The sequence below is a fragment of the Rhinopithecus roxellana genome, chromosome 8, assembly GCF_007565055.1.
Source record: "Rhinopithecus roxellana isolate Shanxi Qingling chromosome 8, ASM756505v1, whole genome shotgun sequence".
Lineage (NCBI taxonomy): Eukaryota > Metazoa > Chordata > Mammalia > Primates > Cercopithecidae > Rhinopithecus > Rhinopithecus roxellana.
The window spans coordinates 98669693-98685034 of record NC_044556.1 but is presented as its reverse complement, the minus strand read 5'-3'; the positions used below and the strand labels follow the sequence as shown (position 1 = coordinate 98685034).

At 42.7% G+C, this 15342-nt stretch overlaps 1 protein-coding gene and 1 long non-coding RNA gene across 3 annotated transcripts; one reads left to right on the top strand and one right to left on the bottom strand.

The window, feature by feature from the left end:
* Positions 1–1560: 1560 nt before the first annotated feature.
* LOC104678295 (cytochrome c oxidase assembly factor 6 homolog) lies at positions 1561–12596 on the bottom strand. 2 transcript variants are annotated; one of them, XM_010383529.2, is made up of 3 exons: positions 12359–12596; positions 11659–11818; positions 1561–1882 (listed from the first exon to the last, which is right to left on the bottom strand). In XM_010383529.2, exons 1-3 carry the CDS (start codon positions 12568–12570, stop codon positions 1787–1789), a joined length of 468 nt encoding a protein of 155 aa, XP_010381831.1. In that variant the 5' UTR covers positions 12571–12596; the 3' UTR covers positions 1561–1786. The 2 variants fall into 2 exon arrangements, with proteins under 2 accessions (XP_010381831.1, XP_010381839.2); XM_010383537.2 differs by lacking the exon at positions 12359–12596 and adding an exon at positions 12197–12345.
* On the top strand, positions 12520–13064 carry LOC104678293. The gene is made up of 2 exons (XR_004058960.1): positions 12520–12657; positions 12822–13064. It is a non-coding gene; the product is annotated as an uncharacterized LOC104678293 (long non-coding RNA).
* Positions 13065–15342: the final 2278 nt, after the last annotated feature.

Sequence of the window (15342 nt, the reverse complement as noted above, 5' to 3'; positions counted from 1 at the left end):
GGGAAGCAGAGGTTGCAGTGAGCCGAGATCGCACCATTGCACTCCAGCCTGAGTGACAGAGTGAGACCCTGTCTCAAAAAAAAAAAAAAAAAAAAAAAAAAAAAAAAAAAGCCTGATGTGACATTTGCCATTTGCTGCAATCTCATTATCTTGAGTGGATGAGAAGTTGCTTCTTATGGATGTGAGCAAAGAAAATGGTTTCTTGAGATGGAACCTACTCCTGGTGAAGATGCTGTGAACAGTGTTGAAATGACAAAGCATTTAGAGTATGACATACACTCAGGTGATAAAGCAGCAGCAGGGTTTAAGAGAATTGACTCCAATTTTGGAAGTAGTTCTACTACAGGTAAAATACTATCAAACAGTATTGCACGCTACAGAGAAATCTTTTGTGAAATGAAGAGTCAATCAATACAGCAAACTTAATTGTTAAGAAATTGCCACAGCCACCCCAAACTTCAGCAACCACACCCCTACCCTGATCAGTCTGCAGCCATTAACCTCGAGGCAAGACCCTCTACCAGCAAAAGGATGACAACTCGCTGAAGGCTCCGAGAATCTTTAGCATTTTTTAGTAATAAAGTATTTTAAAATTAAGGTATATACATTAAGTAGACAATGCTATTGCACATTTACTAGACAACAGTATAAACATAACTTTTATGTGTACTGGAAAACCAAAACATTTGTGTAACCCACTCTATTGTGATATTCACTTTAATGCAGTGGTCTGTAACCAAACCTGCAATATCTTTGAGGTATGCCTGTACTTTAAATCATCTCGATTACTTATAATACCTAATACAATGTAAATGCTATGTAAATAGGTGTTATACTCGATTTTTAAATTTTTATTATTTTTACTCTTTTGTTTTTCCTTTTCCTGAATATTTTTTGTTCGGGGTTGAATCCATGGATGCAGAACCCGCAGAGCGCCAACTGTATGCCTCTCGATTTAATTTGATGTTGTCTCCTTCCAAGTGTTTTCTAGTTCTCAGCATACAGGCCTCCATATATTATATTTATACCTAAGTATTCCTTTAATTTTTTTTTTGGTGCTATTCACAAATGGTATTTCTAAAATTCCAATTGTTTATTGCTGGTATATAGGAATATAGTGTTCCTTGTGTATATTGTCCTTGTTTCCTGCAACGTTTGATTGTCTTGTAGTTCTAGGAGCTCTTTCTGTGCGTCCATTGGTACATTCTGTAAGATAGTATTATATGTGAGTAGAGCTAGTTTTAGTTCTTCCTTCCCAGTGTGTACGCTTTTTCTTTTTTGTCTCACTGGACTCGCTAGACATGCAGTTACTGTCCCAACATTAAGTGTGATGCTAGCGATGGGCTTTTTAGAGACGACTTTTATTATCTTACTTGCATATTTTAAGTTCGCCCTTCTTCCTTATGAACCTTCCACAAACCCTCGTCGTTTCTCACTTGGGCTGTTGTGGTAGCTCTTGCCTGTATTAAAATGCTAACTCCCATTTATCTCACTTCTGTGTATATTACAAATTTCATCTGCGTACCATCCATCCTCTAATTAAAAAAAAAGAAAAAAGCACATGTGTTTATAACAGGTTTTACTTTCTTTCTTAAAAAGAGATTTCTTACTAAATACCATTATATTTCAATTCTTCACAGATCTGGTTCTTGATCATCTTAATTATCAAGTGTCGGATACAGGGAACAAGTACTGAGGTTCACTATCATTTAAACTACTACTGTCCCATAGTCAGTGGAGCTTTTTTTAATGTCCAGAAAGAAGACTTTCAATCTTTATGAATAGCCTAGGATTTTGCAGTTGTTTTCGAAGGCTCAAATTGTCCTGCTTCAAATTTTTCTTTGAATTTTAAGTAGTCTCTTCTTTTATCAAAATATTTTATCTGTTGAAAAAAAAAAAGGATTTGAAATAAGGGCAAGTTATGCTGCTTAGATAAGTAAAAGCACAGATTTAAATGTAACACATTATTCAACATAAATTTAAGTGATTTATATTCTAGAATCATTTTCAATTGAGGCATTTGATGAATACGTCTCTGAGGAGAGTGTAGACCAGTGACTTCTAATCCTTTTTGGGTTTTAGACCATGTTGAGAATTTGAATAACCCAGGGACCTTCTCAAGAAATGGACCCATGTGCACACAGGTCAGGCTTGCAGGCAAGTTCCGAGGCCACAAAGAGCTCTCAGGTACGTCAGAAGGCTTCAGATGTGAACACATTGGACCATTTTTTCTTTCTTCTTCTTTTTTTTTTTTTTTGAGACAGAGAATCTTGCTGTGTCACCCAGGCTGGAGTGCAGTGGCACAATCTCAGCTCACTGCAACCTCTGCCTCCCAGGTTCAAGCTATTCTCTGGCCTCAGTCTCCTAAGTAGCTGCAATTACAGGCACCTGCTACCATGCCTGGCTACTTTTTTTGTATTTTTAGTAGTGATGGGGTTTTGCCATGTTGGCCAGGCTGGTCTCGAACTCCTGACCTCAAGTGATCCACCTGCCTAGGCCTCCCAAAGTGCTGGGATTTACAGGCGTGAGCCACCATGCCGAGCCTGGACCATTTTTCTTACCAACTCTAAATTCATCTTCATTGTCAGACTACAAAACACTAGTTCTTTTGTTAAAAGCCTTTCTTAGGATTTAATTCTTAAATATTTCAGTGGTGCTTGTAAGTAAAAATTAGCTTGGACTGCAAATGTAAAAATCTGCCCTGCCCTGTATCAATCAAGCTGGGATAACAGACACACAAAGTTAGCTGAAAGGAAACATGTCTCCCGAGGGCATACTACAGCCACGGAGTGTGCTAATAGATCCGTTATTTGAGTGACTACTGCTTTCTTATTCACTGAGAAATCTTGTTCTCTAAAATCATCAAGTACTAGAAATTTGCTGTTTGAAGTCTTACCTGTAAGAAGGAAACATCCCACTTTTGTCTAGAAGATCTAAGGCACCTTGACACAGAAGCAGCCTTGATCTCCAACTCAGCTTCAGAATGTCAAATAACATTTCTCAACATGAACATGACACTCCATCTTTTAACTTCAAAGAAGAAAACCCTGGTCCATTTTTCAATCCAGAGCTGATGATGACACCTATGCTTTGTACTGAGGCTGTCAAAACACCACTTCATTTAAATTTTACCTAAACTCCATTCTTCCCCTAAACTTCCAACAACTCTCTTTTTCTTTATTGGTGAGATGCCCACAGTTCCTCTGGTGTGTGGTCTTCCTGGTTATAAGCATTCACAAATCAGACTACAGATTCATCCCTGGTGGTCTCCGGCTGATTGGGCTAGGATGGACGTTATATAAAGGATACCAAAGGAAGAAGTGGACAATGCCCTTAACGTTTTTGTGACAAATTAATAGATGTTTACATCTCCTGTCACATCTCCAGCTGCCTAAGACAATGCCATTTAGAGGTCCTACTGATACTGCAGTCCCAACTTGTCCAGAACTTTGCTCCTCTCCAAACATGTTTCTCCTCTAATACCTATTTCAATGAACACATCACATCCACCTAGACACTTAGATCTCTTCTCTCCTCTTCACTGCCCCAGCGCAAACGCTCATCATTTCTCACTTGGGTTGTTGTAACAGCTCTTTCACTGGCTTCTCTATTTCCAGGCTCAACCATCCTTAATCCACCTGTCCCAGGCCGCCAGAGTATAATCTTTCTGAAACCCAAATTTGATCAGGTCATTTGCTTGTTTGAAGATCTTTCAAGGCATTCATATTGCCTTTAAGGTTTGTAAGACAAACAAGGCCACTGATGGCTTCATCCCAGGCCACATGTCCATCCTCTCTGAATTTACCAGCAGTCACTGAACTGTTTGTCCTACAGAACTACCCCATGCTCATTTCCTGTGCATCCTGATTCCATGCCTTTGCATATTATCACATTCTGCCTGGAAAGCTCTCCTCCCCAGCCCTCACCTTCTCTTTCAAACAGCCTCAGACCCTCAACACATGGTCCTTTCTCTAAAAGGCTAATGAATCAAGAAGGATTCATTGAGAAATAGTGTATACACATAAGCGAGTGGTCTCTAAACCACTGAATAAGACCCGGGACAGTAGTGTGAATGCAAAAATACTGGGATCTCCGAGACATTTCAAAGTTTTATAGAAAAAAAGACAATATGTGAATTTGATATTAAGATCACAGATCTTGGATATCTGGTTGCTCTGTTTGTGGAACTTTGTTAGATGATGCTAGAATGACAGGCCTGATCCCTGCTCCTAATTTAGGAGTAGGAGACTTTTTTTTTTTTTTTTTTGAGACACAGTCTCACTCTGTCACCCAAGCTGAAGTGCTGTGGCGTGATCTCAACTCACTGCAATCTCTGCCTACCGGGTTCCAGTGATTCTCCTGCCTCAGCCTCCCAAGTAGCTGGGACTATAGGCACGCACTACCATGCTGGGCTAATTTTTGCATTTTTAATAGAGAAGGGTTTTGCCATGTTGGCCAGGCTGGTCTCGAACTCCTGACCTCAGGTGATCCACCTGCCTTGGGAGTGGTGGCTCACGCCTGTAATCCCAGAAGACTTTCAATAGGACCATTATACAAGTCACACTGATGAGTGCTATAAAATAGATATGTGAGTACTAGAGAGAACTAATTTGTTTTTGTAACAGCTAGCATATCAGTTGTATGGCATATTTATTTTGTAATAAGCATGTATTTTTGGTGTTTTGGGATAGAATTATTCATTCTAAATCCCAATTTAGTGGTACTATTTTTATCTTTATTTCGTGGCTGTAACATCAGCTAAATAAAAGATCCAGATTTTGAAATCATAGACATTCAAATCCTCTCTCTACTACTTTACTGGTTGGCTGGTCTAAGACATTATTTTACCTTTCTGAGCCTTAGTTCCTATTGTATAAAACAGATCCAACAGTACCTCACAAGACTGAATGAAAATTAAAGGCAACAAAAACAAAGGGTCTCATTCAGAATGCACTCAAAAGATATTTCCATTTTCTTGCCCTCCCGTGTGCCTCCCCACACTTATGCACACATATCTCTGGAAAAACTTTTCAGCTTTTATTCTATGGCAATTGGGTAGGACTTTGACAAGCTAATACTTGAAAAGAGAGTACAGGTGAACAGCGAGCAAAGAACCGACAGTGAAGGGGAGGCGGAGAAATAACTCAGTTATGCACTAAGAAAGAACAGTGTTGCAGAAGAAAATGGGTGTAAATGGCAAACGGGCTATCACTGTCAAATGCTGCAGAAGTCAATGGGAATAATTTACTATATTATCTGCTTCCCTTCTTTGTTACAGTCGTCTACAGCTTTGCAGGTCACCATCTGATATGGTTAGGCTTTGTGTCCCCACCCAAATCTCATCTTGAATTGTAATCCCCATAATCGCCACGTGTCAAGGGAGAGACCAGGTGAAGGTTGAATCACCGGGTAGTTTCTCCCATGCTGTTCTCGTGAAAGTGAGTGAGTTCTCATAAGATCAGGTGGTTTTATAAGGGGCTCTTCCCCCTTTGTTTGGCACTTCTCCTTCCTGCCGCCTTGTGAAGAAGGTGCCTTGCTTCCCCTTCACCTTCCACCATGATTCTAAGTTTCCTGAGGCCTCCCCAGCTATGCTGAACTGTGAGTCAATTAAACCTCTTTCCTTTATAAATTAACCAGTGTCAGGCAGTTCTTTATAGCAGTAAAAAAACGGACTAAAACACCATTATTTTCTCCAACAATACTCAGGTCACAACTCGTGGGTAATTTCAATGTCCGCATACTGATCTTTTCAATACCATGGCCTCTCAGTTCCTTGACCTCTTCAATGATCTCATCCTCCAACCTACCTTACTCCCAGGATCAAAGCTTATATCTTGTCCTCATAACAAATACAACTCTTCCATAATTCCAATTGTGAGAATCCCATTCTCCAACCCCTACGAACATTCTCTCTTGGACTTAATGCCAATAGCCCATCAGTCCCACCACCTTTCCACTGATTGTCATCCCTCTCATGGCCTCATTTCCCTCCTTACTCTTAAACCCAAAGCTCTCCAATGGCTTTCTGTATTACTAAGAGTTAAAGCACCAACCATGGCCGGGCACAGTGGCTCACATCATAATCCCAGCACTTTGAGAGGCTGAGATGGGCAGATCGCTTGAGTCCAGGAGTTCAAGACCAGCCTGGGCAACATGGCAAAGATCACACCACTGCACTCCAGCCTGGGCAACAGAGTGAGACCAGTCTCAAAAAAAAGAAAAAAAAAAATTAAAAAGTACCTCCCTGGCCTCCCATCTCTTGGCTCTAACTTTTACTATTCTTCCTGTCCCTTAAACACATTTTTTTTTTTTTTTTTTTAAACAAAAAAACGGCCGGGCGCGGTGGCTCAAGCCTGTAATCCCAGCACTTTGGGAGGCCGAGGCGGGCGGATCACGAGGTCAGGAGATCGAGACCATCCTGGCTAACACGGTGAAACCCCGTCTCTACTAAAAAAATACAAAAAACTAGCCGGGCGAGGTGGCGGGCGCCTGTAGTCCCAGCTACTCGGGAGGCTGAGGCAGGAGAATGGCGTAAACCCGGGAGGCGGAGTTTGCAGTGAGCTGAGATCTGGCCACTGCACTCCAGCCTGGGTGACAGAGCGAGACTCCTTCTCAAAAAAAAAAAAAACAAAAACAAAAAACAAAAAAAAAAAAAAACAAAAAAACAAAACAAAAAAAGAGTCTTGCTGTGCTGCCCAGGCTGGAGTATAGTGGCATGATCTCAGCTTACTGCAACTTCCACCGCCCGGGTTCAAGCAATTCTCCTGCCTCAGCCTCCCAAATAGCTGGGATTACAGGCGCCCACCATCACACCCAGCCAATTTTTGTATTTTTAGTAGAGATTGGGTTTTGCCATGTTAGCCAGGCTGGTCTCAAATCCTGACCTCAGGTGATCTGCCCGCCTCAGTCTCCCAAAGTGCTGGGATTACAGGCATGAGCCTCTGCGGCTGGCCCATCAGTGCAGGTTTTCGGCTGTTTCATTCTCTCTGCCTGGAATCCTCGTCATCAGGTATCTGCCTATCTGTTGCCTGACTTTTTCCTAACTTTGTGAAAATAGTTTCTGTATAAATAAAACCTTTTCTGACCATCCTACTTAAACCTGTACCCTTGTTTGATTTTTCATCCTACCACTTATCACCATATAACATTCTTTTAATTCTACTACTTGTCTCTCCCCATACTAGAATGTATGCTACAAGAGGGCTGAGCACTTCGTCTATTTTTCCTTGCTGTATTCTCCTATGGCACATAGGAGGTGCTCAATATATTTGTGGAATGACTAAATGAACAGGATATGGACCAAAAAAAATGACAGTAGAGCTGAAGGAGGGCCATCATCTATATTTGGGAGATTTTTTTCTGTATCATTTCATTAAAATGGGCAGGCTATGTGTTCTTGAACTTTTCTTTAATAAATACTCTTTTTATAAAACATGTGAATGTGTTACTTTTCTTGTCACAAGGGGAACATGAGTCTCCACTCTAGATCCATTAACTATAATACTCCTTCCCTGGACAAGACAAGTACTTGAACTGATGATGAACAGTCATTCCTTTCCCTCACCCGCTGGCAGCAAGACTCGCTGTGGAGAGCTTGCACTCAGCTCTGCAGTTCTACGCGTGAGTTTTATAGGTACAGACCCCATGTGGGGGTGCTGTGGTGGCTTCATGCTGCCTGCAACTGGACAGGTGGGATTATGGCCACTACTGGGTCTCTGTCCAGATTCCCTCTGCAGACCCACGTACCTACTCCCTGCTGCGCTGGGCAGTGGCTGCTAACACCAGATGGCTGCCCCCTTCTCCAGAGACCTGCCCCTCAGCCAACGCCAATGACGGGCAGGCACAAAAGTCATTAATTATGGTGCAATTCACACTCCAGAGTTTCCAGAAGGATCAGACTGAAGCTGGACAGCAGCTGAGCTCACAGCCCTGACTTATCTAGTCTCCCTCCCAAGAACACTCCAATAATTCAGTCAAGGTTGACATCCAGGGCCCGGGTCCTAAGTTGATGCTGGTGTCTTTCACTGAAGCTGGAAGCATGGGAGGAGGCCTACTGGGTGCAAGGTGGGGAAGAGCTCACTCTTGTATATGCAGACATCAAGGTTGGTCCTCATGCATCTCCAACTGGAAGCTAACAGGTGGCTGGAAAGGCAGTTCTGGAGCTGGAGAAAGGGCCAGGCTGGAGACGCACCTTTGGACACTGTATGGCCTGAAGGCTCATGCCCCTCCCAAATTCCCATGTTGAAGCCTTAGCCCCAATGTGATGGCATTTGAAGGTGGGGCCTATAGGAGCTGATTAGGTTTAGATGAGGTCATGAGTGTGGGCCCTGCTAACCTGATGGGATTAATGTCTTATAAGAAGAGGAAGAGACGGGTGCAGTGGCTCACGACTGTAATCCCAGCACTTTGCGAGGCTGAGGCGGGTAAGAGGTCAGGAGTTCAAGACCAGCCTGGCCAAGATGGTGAAACCCCACCTCTACTAAAACTACAAAAATTAACTGGGTGTGGTGGCGGACGCCTGTAATCCCAGCTACTCAGGAGGCTGAGGCAGGAGAATTGCTTGAACCCAGGTGGCAGAGGTTGCAGTGAGCTGAGATCACGCCACTGTACTCCAGCCTGGGCGACAGAGTAAGACTCTGTCTTAAAAAAAAAAAGAGGAAGAGACTGGACCTCTCTCTTGCTCTCTCTCTGCTGGGTGAGAACACAGCAAGAAGGTGGCTGTCTACAAGCCAGGAGGAGGGCCCTCATTAGAAACTGACCATGCTGGCATCCTGATCTCAGATCTCAAGCCTCCAAAACTGTGAGAAATAAATTTCTGTAAGGTATTTGGTTATGACAGCCTGGGCTAACATAGGTATCAACACATAAGCTGGGACTTCAAGCCATGGCTGTAAACAGGATTGCCTTGGACGAGTGAGTAGCAGAGAAAGGAGCTCTAATGAACATGGGCATTTAACACACTCACAGGAAGGCATTCCAAAGAGTGGTGGCTGCTAGACATGAATGAAGAAACTGGGTGAGAGAACTGTAAAGGGACCCAAGGAGACAGAGCTTTTGTATTTAAGTAGACTTGAATTATAACTCAGTTTCTAGAACAACATGAGACTTGTGCAAGCTATTTTCACAGATCCTGTTCTTGCACAGTAGACACAGGGAAAAGCATGTGGGGTCTGGAATCAGACTACTGAGTTCAAATGCAGGCTCTGTAACTACAAGTGACTTCATGTCAATGTGCCCTTACCTATAAAACTGCTAAGAGAGTTCCATGAAGGATAAAGAAGATAGATGACACATTTCAAGTGTGTAGACTCTAGAGAGGATGTACTCAATTTATGTTAGCGGTGACTATGACGTAGTGACCCGGAGAGAGTTTGGGGCCTCAGGGGATGGCACCCAGTCTGCTTGAGTGGGAGAGATGTACCATCAAGAACCAAATGGCTGGCTGTAAAAACCCTTTCTGACACACAGACTGGAAGCTGCCCTGGAAGTGTGGGAGTGGGAGCCATCAGGTTGGAGAAAAAGCAGTGGGTTTCAGGAGGAGAGAGAGGATAAAAGTGGGATCAAAGGGGAACTCCAGCTTTAACCTGGAGTTCCTCTCAATGCATCTGTCTAATAGGAAAACTACAGATGTACAACATTTTCTGCTGGAATCATTATCTAATTCAATCAGAGTCCCATATTGATCAGTTTTCGGTTTACATGTCAAGTTATGTATTTTGTCTTCATAACAATCCCATGCGATAGGCTGTATCAGGCTGGTTTTACAGATGAAGAGTTCATCTAAAGCAATGTCTGGCCAGATGTGGTGACTCAACACCTGTTAATCCCAGTGCTTTGGGAGGTTAAGGTGGGAAGATCACTTGGGCCCAGGAGTTTGAGACCAGCCTGGGCAACATACTAAGATCCTGTCTTCACAAAATATTTTTAAAAATTAGCCAGGTGGCTGGGCGTGGTGGCTCATGCCTGTAATCCCAGCACTTTGGGAGGCCGAGGTGGGCGGATCACGAGGTCAGGAGATTGAGACCACGGTGAAACCCCATCTCTACTAAAAATACAAAAAATTAGCTGGACGTGGTGGCGGGCGCCTGTAGTCCCAGCTACTCAGGAGGCTGAGGCAGGAGAATGGCATGAACCCGGGAGGTGGAGCTTGCAGTGAGCCAAGATTACGCCACTGCACTCCAGCCTGGGCAACAGAGAAAGACTCCGTCTCAAAAAAAAAAAAAAAAAAAAAACAAAAAACATTAGCCAGGCATGGTGGCAGATGCCTATAGTGCCAGCTTCTCAGGAGGTTTAGGCGGGAGGACTGCTTGCGGCCAGGAGGTCAAGGCTGCAGTGAGCTATGATCACGCCACTGCACTCAAGCCAGTGTGACAGATTGAGAACCTGTCTCTACAAATTAAAGAAAGAAAAATAAAGTAATTTCTGTTCAATGTGTTCATCCCTAGCTCAGCCACCAATACGGACCCCTCCCTGCATCACAGCCTTCTTGTGGCCTCCTTCAAAGTCTCTTAAAGGTTTGAGGTATGAGAAGGTAAAACCCCTAAAACCACCCCAACTCTAAAATTATCTGTTTTCCAACTACACAGTATATTTTGGAGCAGCATAAGATAGTGAAAAAGCAGACAAATCCAAGTTCAAATCCCACATTAGCCAGTTAGGACTACCTTAAAATTACAGTTCTACCATTCACTGAGTAATAACAAGCGAGTCACTTCAATGCTCTGAACTTCAGTTGCCTCCTCTGGAGATAGAGAATAACATCTTGCTCTGTGGCCCATGCTGGAATGCAGTGGTGTGATCTTGGCTCACTGCAACCTCCACCTCCCGGGTCCTGGTTCAAGCAATTTTCCTGCCTCAGACTCCTGAGTAGCTGGGATTAGAGGCACATACCACCATGCCCAGCTATTTTTTTTGTCTTTGTATTTTTAGTAGAGATGGGGTTTCACTATGTTGGCCAGGCTGGTCTTGAACTCCTGACCTCGTGATCTGCCCGCCTCAGCCTCCCAAAGTGCTGGGATTACAGGCGTGAGCCACCACGCCCAGCCAACAGCACCTATCTTAACAGGTATTGGTGAAGATGAAAATGTCAAGCACTTAGCACACATGGCCACTTACTAACCTCAGTAATAGTCCCCTTTCCAATCCCCCCTCATACTAAGGGCAGGGAATACAGCGCTTGAATGCCTGTCAGGGAGACAGAATCTACCATATGAACCTTTTTTTCTTCTACTTACCAAACTCCTTTCTTTGTATTTTGGGTATATGATGACTTAAAGGATTTTGGGTGAGCAACTGGGAATGTTTTATTTCTGATAGTAGCTCTAGGCCAATTAATTTTGCCAACTCCTGCCCAAGATTAAATACTACCCCTTCAGAAGATCCTGGAAAAGTCTACCCGTGAAATGAAATGGAATTTTTTGGTTATTGTTCACACTTTTGTTGTGTTTTTCAATGCTCTTTAATGTGTCAGTTGACATTCTCCAAAGATCTACCTGATGTACGTGCATCAAATAAGGCTGGATTACCAGGCAAGGTTTTCTCTGTGCCTCAAAGAAACTGTTAATTGACATGCCTCAGAGAGTGCTTCATGTCAGCCTACCACTCACAGTATAAGCTCGATGTATCTTAACAGGGAAGAGAAACACATCTGTGACTTACCCACTGTTGGGGACAACTTGATTCGAAAGAGCTTCTTAACTTCTTGCATTGAGAAGCATCCTCTAAGTTCTCATCTAAACACTTCCAGTACTCATCCCTGGCCCCCCAGCAGACCTGTCTTTCCTTCATAGATGGGGCTGCCATTCCTACTGGGATGAAGCTGTTGGCCAAAATAACATTTGAGATTAACAACGAACTTTGTAATCTGAAGAGAAGGTAAGGAAAGAGAAAAACTGTCAATCTCCTCTTCCTTTAAAACTAAAAAAAAAAAAACAAAAAAACACCATGCTTCGGGATTTTGATGATGCAACTGAACCCAATCAGTTCTCGGTGGCAGCATAAGACCACTCGCTCTTGAGGCTTATCTCACACTGTGTGATTTGATCCCTGCTGGGGCGGCAGCGTGGGCTAAGAAAGCCTGGCTGAGAACTGTGGCTCTGTCCCAGTCGCTTAGGGCAGTTCATTTATTCTCTCCGAGGCCGTTTCCCACCAGTAAAGCGGGGACAGCAGTGCCTAGTTACAGGGTTACTGTTCGAACCTAAGCGCTGTAGAAACAGGTGTGCAGGGGCCACAATCACCAAGCAGGCGACTGGAGTGCCACGCCGTTTTGCACAACAGGAACCCGTGGCTCTGGGACAGTAAGGGACCTCCCAGGCCCATACTCCATGCACGCCCCACCCGGACCCCTCAGCGAGCCGACCTCTCTGCCCGCCCACGTCTGGCTTCCTTCCGATGTCGACGAGAGGAAAGGGTCACGCAGGCCACCAACCGGCGGTGGAGGGCGCGGTGCCGAGTCCTGCCACTGCAGGGTCGCCCCGCTGGCTCGAGCTCTAGAAGAGTAGATCTCCCCAACCGCAGAAAGCAATTCACTCGGCGAAATCGCGGACTCTTTTGACCCTTCCGGGCTACCATTTACTTTCTAAAGAGGGGCGGGACTTCCTGTTTCGCTTTTCTCTGTAGGACTGACTTCCGGCCTTCAAGGGCAAGCAGGGTATATACGTATGTATCGTCGCACAGAGTGTCCCGGAAGCCTTAATGGGATGGCCCCGCGGGACAAGGCGAGCCGAGGGTTTTTTGTGGAAATTTGCACCTGAGAGTGCGAGAACTGGACGGAGTGTTGCAGAGCCGCGATACGTTCTCGTTTTGTTTTGTTTTTGATACAGGGTCTCGCTCTTCCGCCCAGTCTTGAGTGCAGTTGTGAGAACACGGTTTACTGCAGCCTCAAAATCCTGGACCCAAAAGATCCTCCCACCTCAGCCTGCCTCCCAGGTAGTTGGGACTACAGGCGCACAACACCATCGCTTCTTGGATTAAAAGAAAAGGATGAAACGGGCCCCAGAAAGAGGCGGTGACGTCCCAGAACCCATGGCAGGGGAGTTGGGAAAATAAATATTTGTATTGTTATTTCCCTATTTGTATTGTGGCTTTTTTTTTAACCCCCGAAACAGCAAGGTATTTTTAAAAGGGATGAAGAGAGTTGCTTCAAATGTTTTGAGATGTTATTTTTAATACGTGAGTTAATATCTTAGAAACAAAATGAACAAGAAAAAATAAAAATTTTAGAAAATATGCGTTAATATCTCAGCAGAATCTTTATTAAAAAGCGTGTTTATAGTCAGTCATTTGGCACCCCGTTCTCTTAATAGATGCCATCTGTTCCACCATCTAGTTCTAAAACGTTTATATAAGATAAGCAATTTACAATTTTGCACTCAGTGCAGTTTGAGCCATTCCAAATTCAATATATGCAGACTTCAGGGTGGCGATGTGAGGCTAAGTACCACCAAATATGTGTTCTGCAATATAGAAAGTATTTCCCCCATAGTTAATGCACTCTAATAGCGAAGTTACTTTAGCTTTACCAGAGCCACCCCCTTCTTTTACATCATGTCTATTGACGTCGGTTTACATATAGATGTCTTTTAAATATGACTGATGGGATATAAAAGGAATGAAAGGAAAGAGTCTTAGATGACTTCTGAGTCTAAAAAGGAAATGTGTTTTAAATTTAAAATTTATATGTACCTAATGAAAAATACATATGAAACAAACTGAAGCTACAGAATTACAAAGAAAAAAATGCCTGGTCATATTGGGTAATTTTAATAGGCCTTTCTCACTAATTGTTAAGACTAGCAAGAGAAAAATTAAGAATATAGGAAATGTGAATAACATGATGTACAAACGACGCAATTAATATATACAGAACAACACGACCAAAATCAGAATGTAGTTTTTTGAAAGCAGACACAACACATCACCAGTCAACCACATACTTAGTTATAAAGCAACTCAACAAATTTTGAAAATTGAAATAATTCTCATTTTTTACTACAGTGCATTTAAGATAGAAATCAATAAAGAGCTGTAAAAACAACTCGAATAACAGAGACAGAGTCGATGGTATTGAGAAAATACTTTGAACTGAACCATAAAATACAATAGCAACACCTGTGGGATGAAACTAAAGCAGCACTTAGAGAGGCGTTTATAGCCATAATTAAGTATATTAGAAGAGTCTGAAAAGTCTTGAGCTGAAAATCCCTTTTCAAGACGTTAGTAAAAGGACAGCAAAATAAGACAGAAAATAGGACAGAAATAATGTTAAGAACAGAAGTTAATGAAATGGAAAATAAAAGCGGTGGTGTACCAGAGCCAGCCTGTACTGGCATGGGAGAGCCAATTGTGCACACCTCTTGGCAACTCCATGATCAATAACATCAAATAAGTAGCTTGAAGTCACCTATGATGGGACTGTTTACACTATGGAAATCAACAAACAAGCCAGGATTTTGTTTTATGTTTGGAGCTAATTCACTAGCACACCACAGCATAGAACAGGTTGAAAGAAACCAAAAGCTGATTTTTTGGGGAAAAAACTAATTAAAATTGGCAAACATCTAATAGCTATAAAAGGAGGGATGTCAACAATCTTTATCAAGAATGGAAACTAGAAATACTATAGACATCAAAAAAGTTAGATAATCTTGTAAACAATTTAGTGCAAATAAGATTTAGATGACTATACAAATTTCAAAAAAAACAAGTAACTGACTCAAAAGTAGAGAAACCATTAAGTAATTTGAATGAGAGTGAAGAATCTTCATACACACAAATCCCAGGTACATGGCTCCACCAGTAAGTTGCTAAAAGCTTTGAAATAATTCCATTCTTACTGAATAAGGCTACCATAACTTTTGTACTAATTGTAAAATCCCCAAACCTCTGAAACACCACTTTGGAACTCATTTGATGAAAAATATGCCTTAAAGTAACATGAGACTCTTTGTAGTTGTTATTAACGTTATCACTTAGGTGACTGCATATGTTTTTCTGTAGAAATATTAGTGTATTTCATTATGGGTACTGTCCCAGTTCTTGTTGAGAATATTATACAATATATGTTGTATGTTTCAAACTAGCCTTCTAATATTTAAAATAGTCTATATTTCAAACATCTGGCTCCAGGGATTTCAGATAAGTTATGTGGACTTATATGAGAAAAAATATTTATGACGTAGGTTAAGAGGAATTTTTAGCCATAAAGGAAAAGCTCAGTAATTATCAAATGATGTGGCCCGGCACGGTGGCTCACGCCTGTAGTCCCAGCACTATGGGAGGCTGAGGCAGGCAGATCATGACGTCAGGGGTTCGAGACCAGCCTGGCCAACATGGTGAAACCCC

Coding starts and splice junctions, on each gene's coding strand:
- LOC104678295 (XM_010383529.2), bottom strand. CDS start 12,570: ATGGTAGCCCGGAAGGGTCAAAAGAGTCCGCGATTTCGCCGAGTGAAT. Junction 11,819..12,358: donor AGACGTGGGCGGGCAGAGAG/GTCGGCTCGCTG, acceptor TTTGGCCAACAG/CTTCATCCCAGTAGGAATGG. Junction 1,883..11,658: donor CAAGTTGTCCCCAACAGTGG/GTAAGTCACAGA, acceptor TTTTTTCAACAG/ATAAAATATTTTGATAAAAG.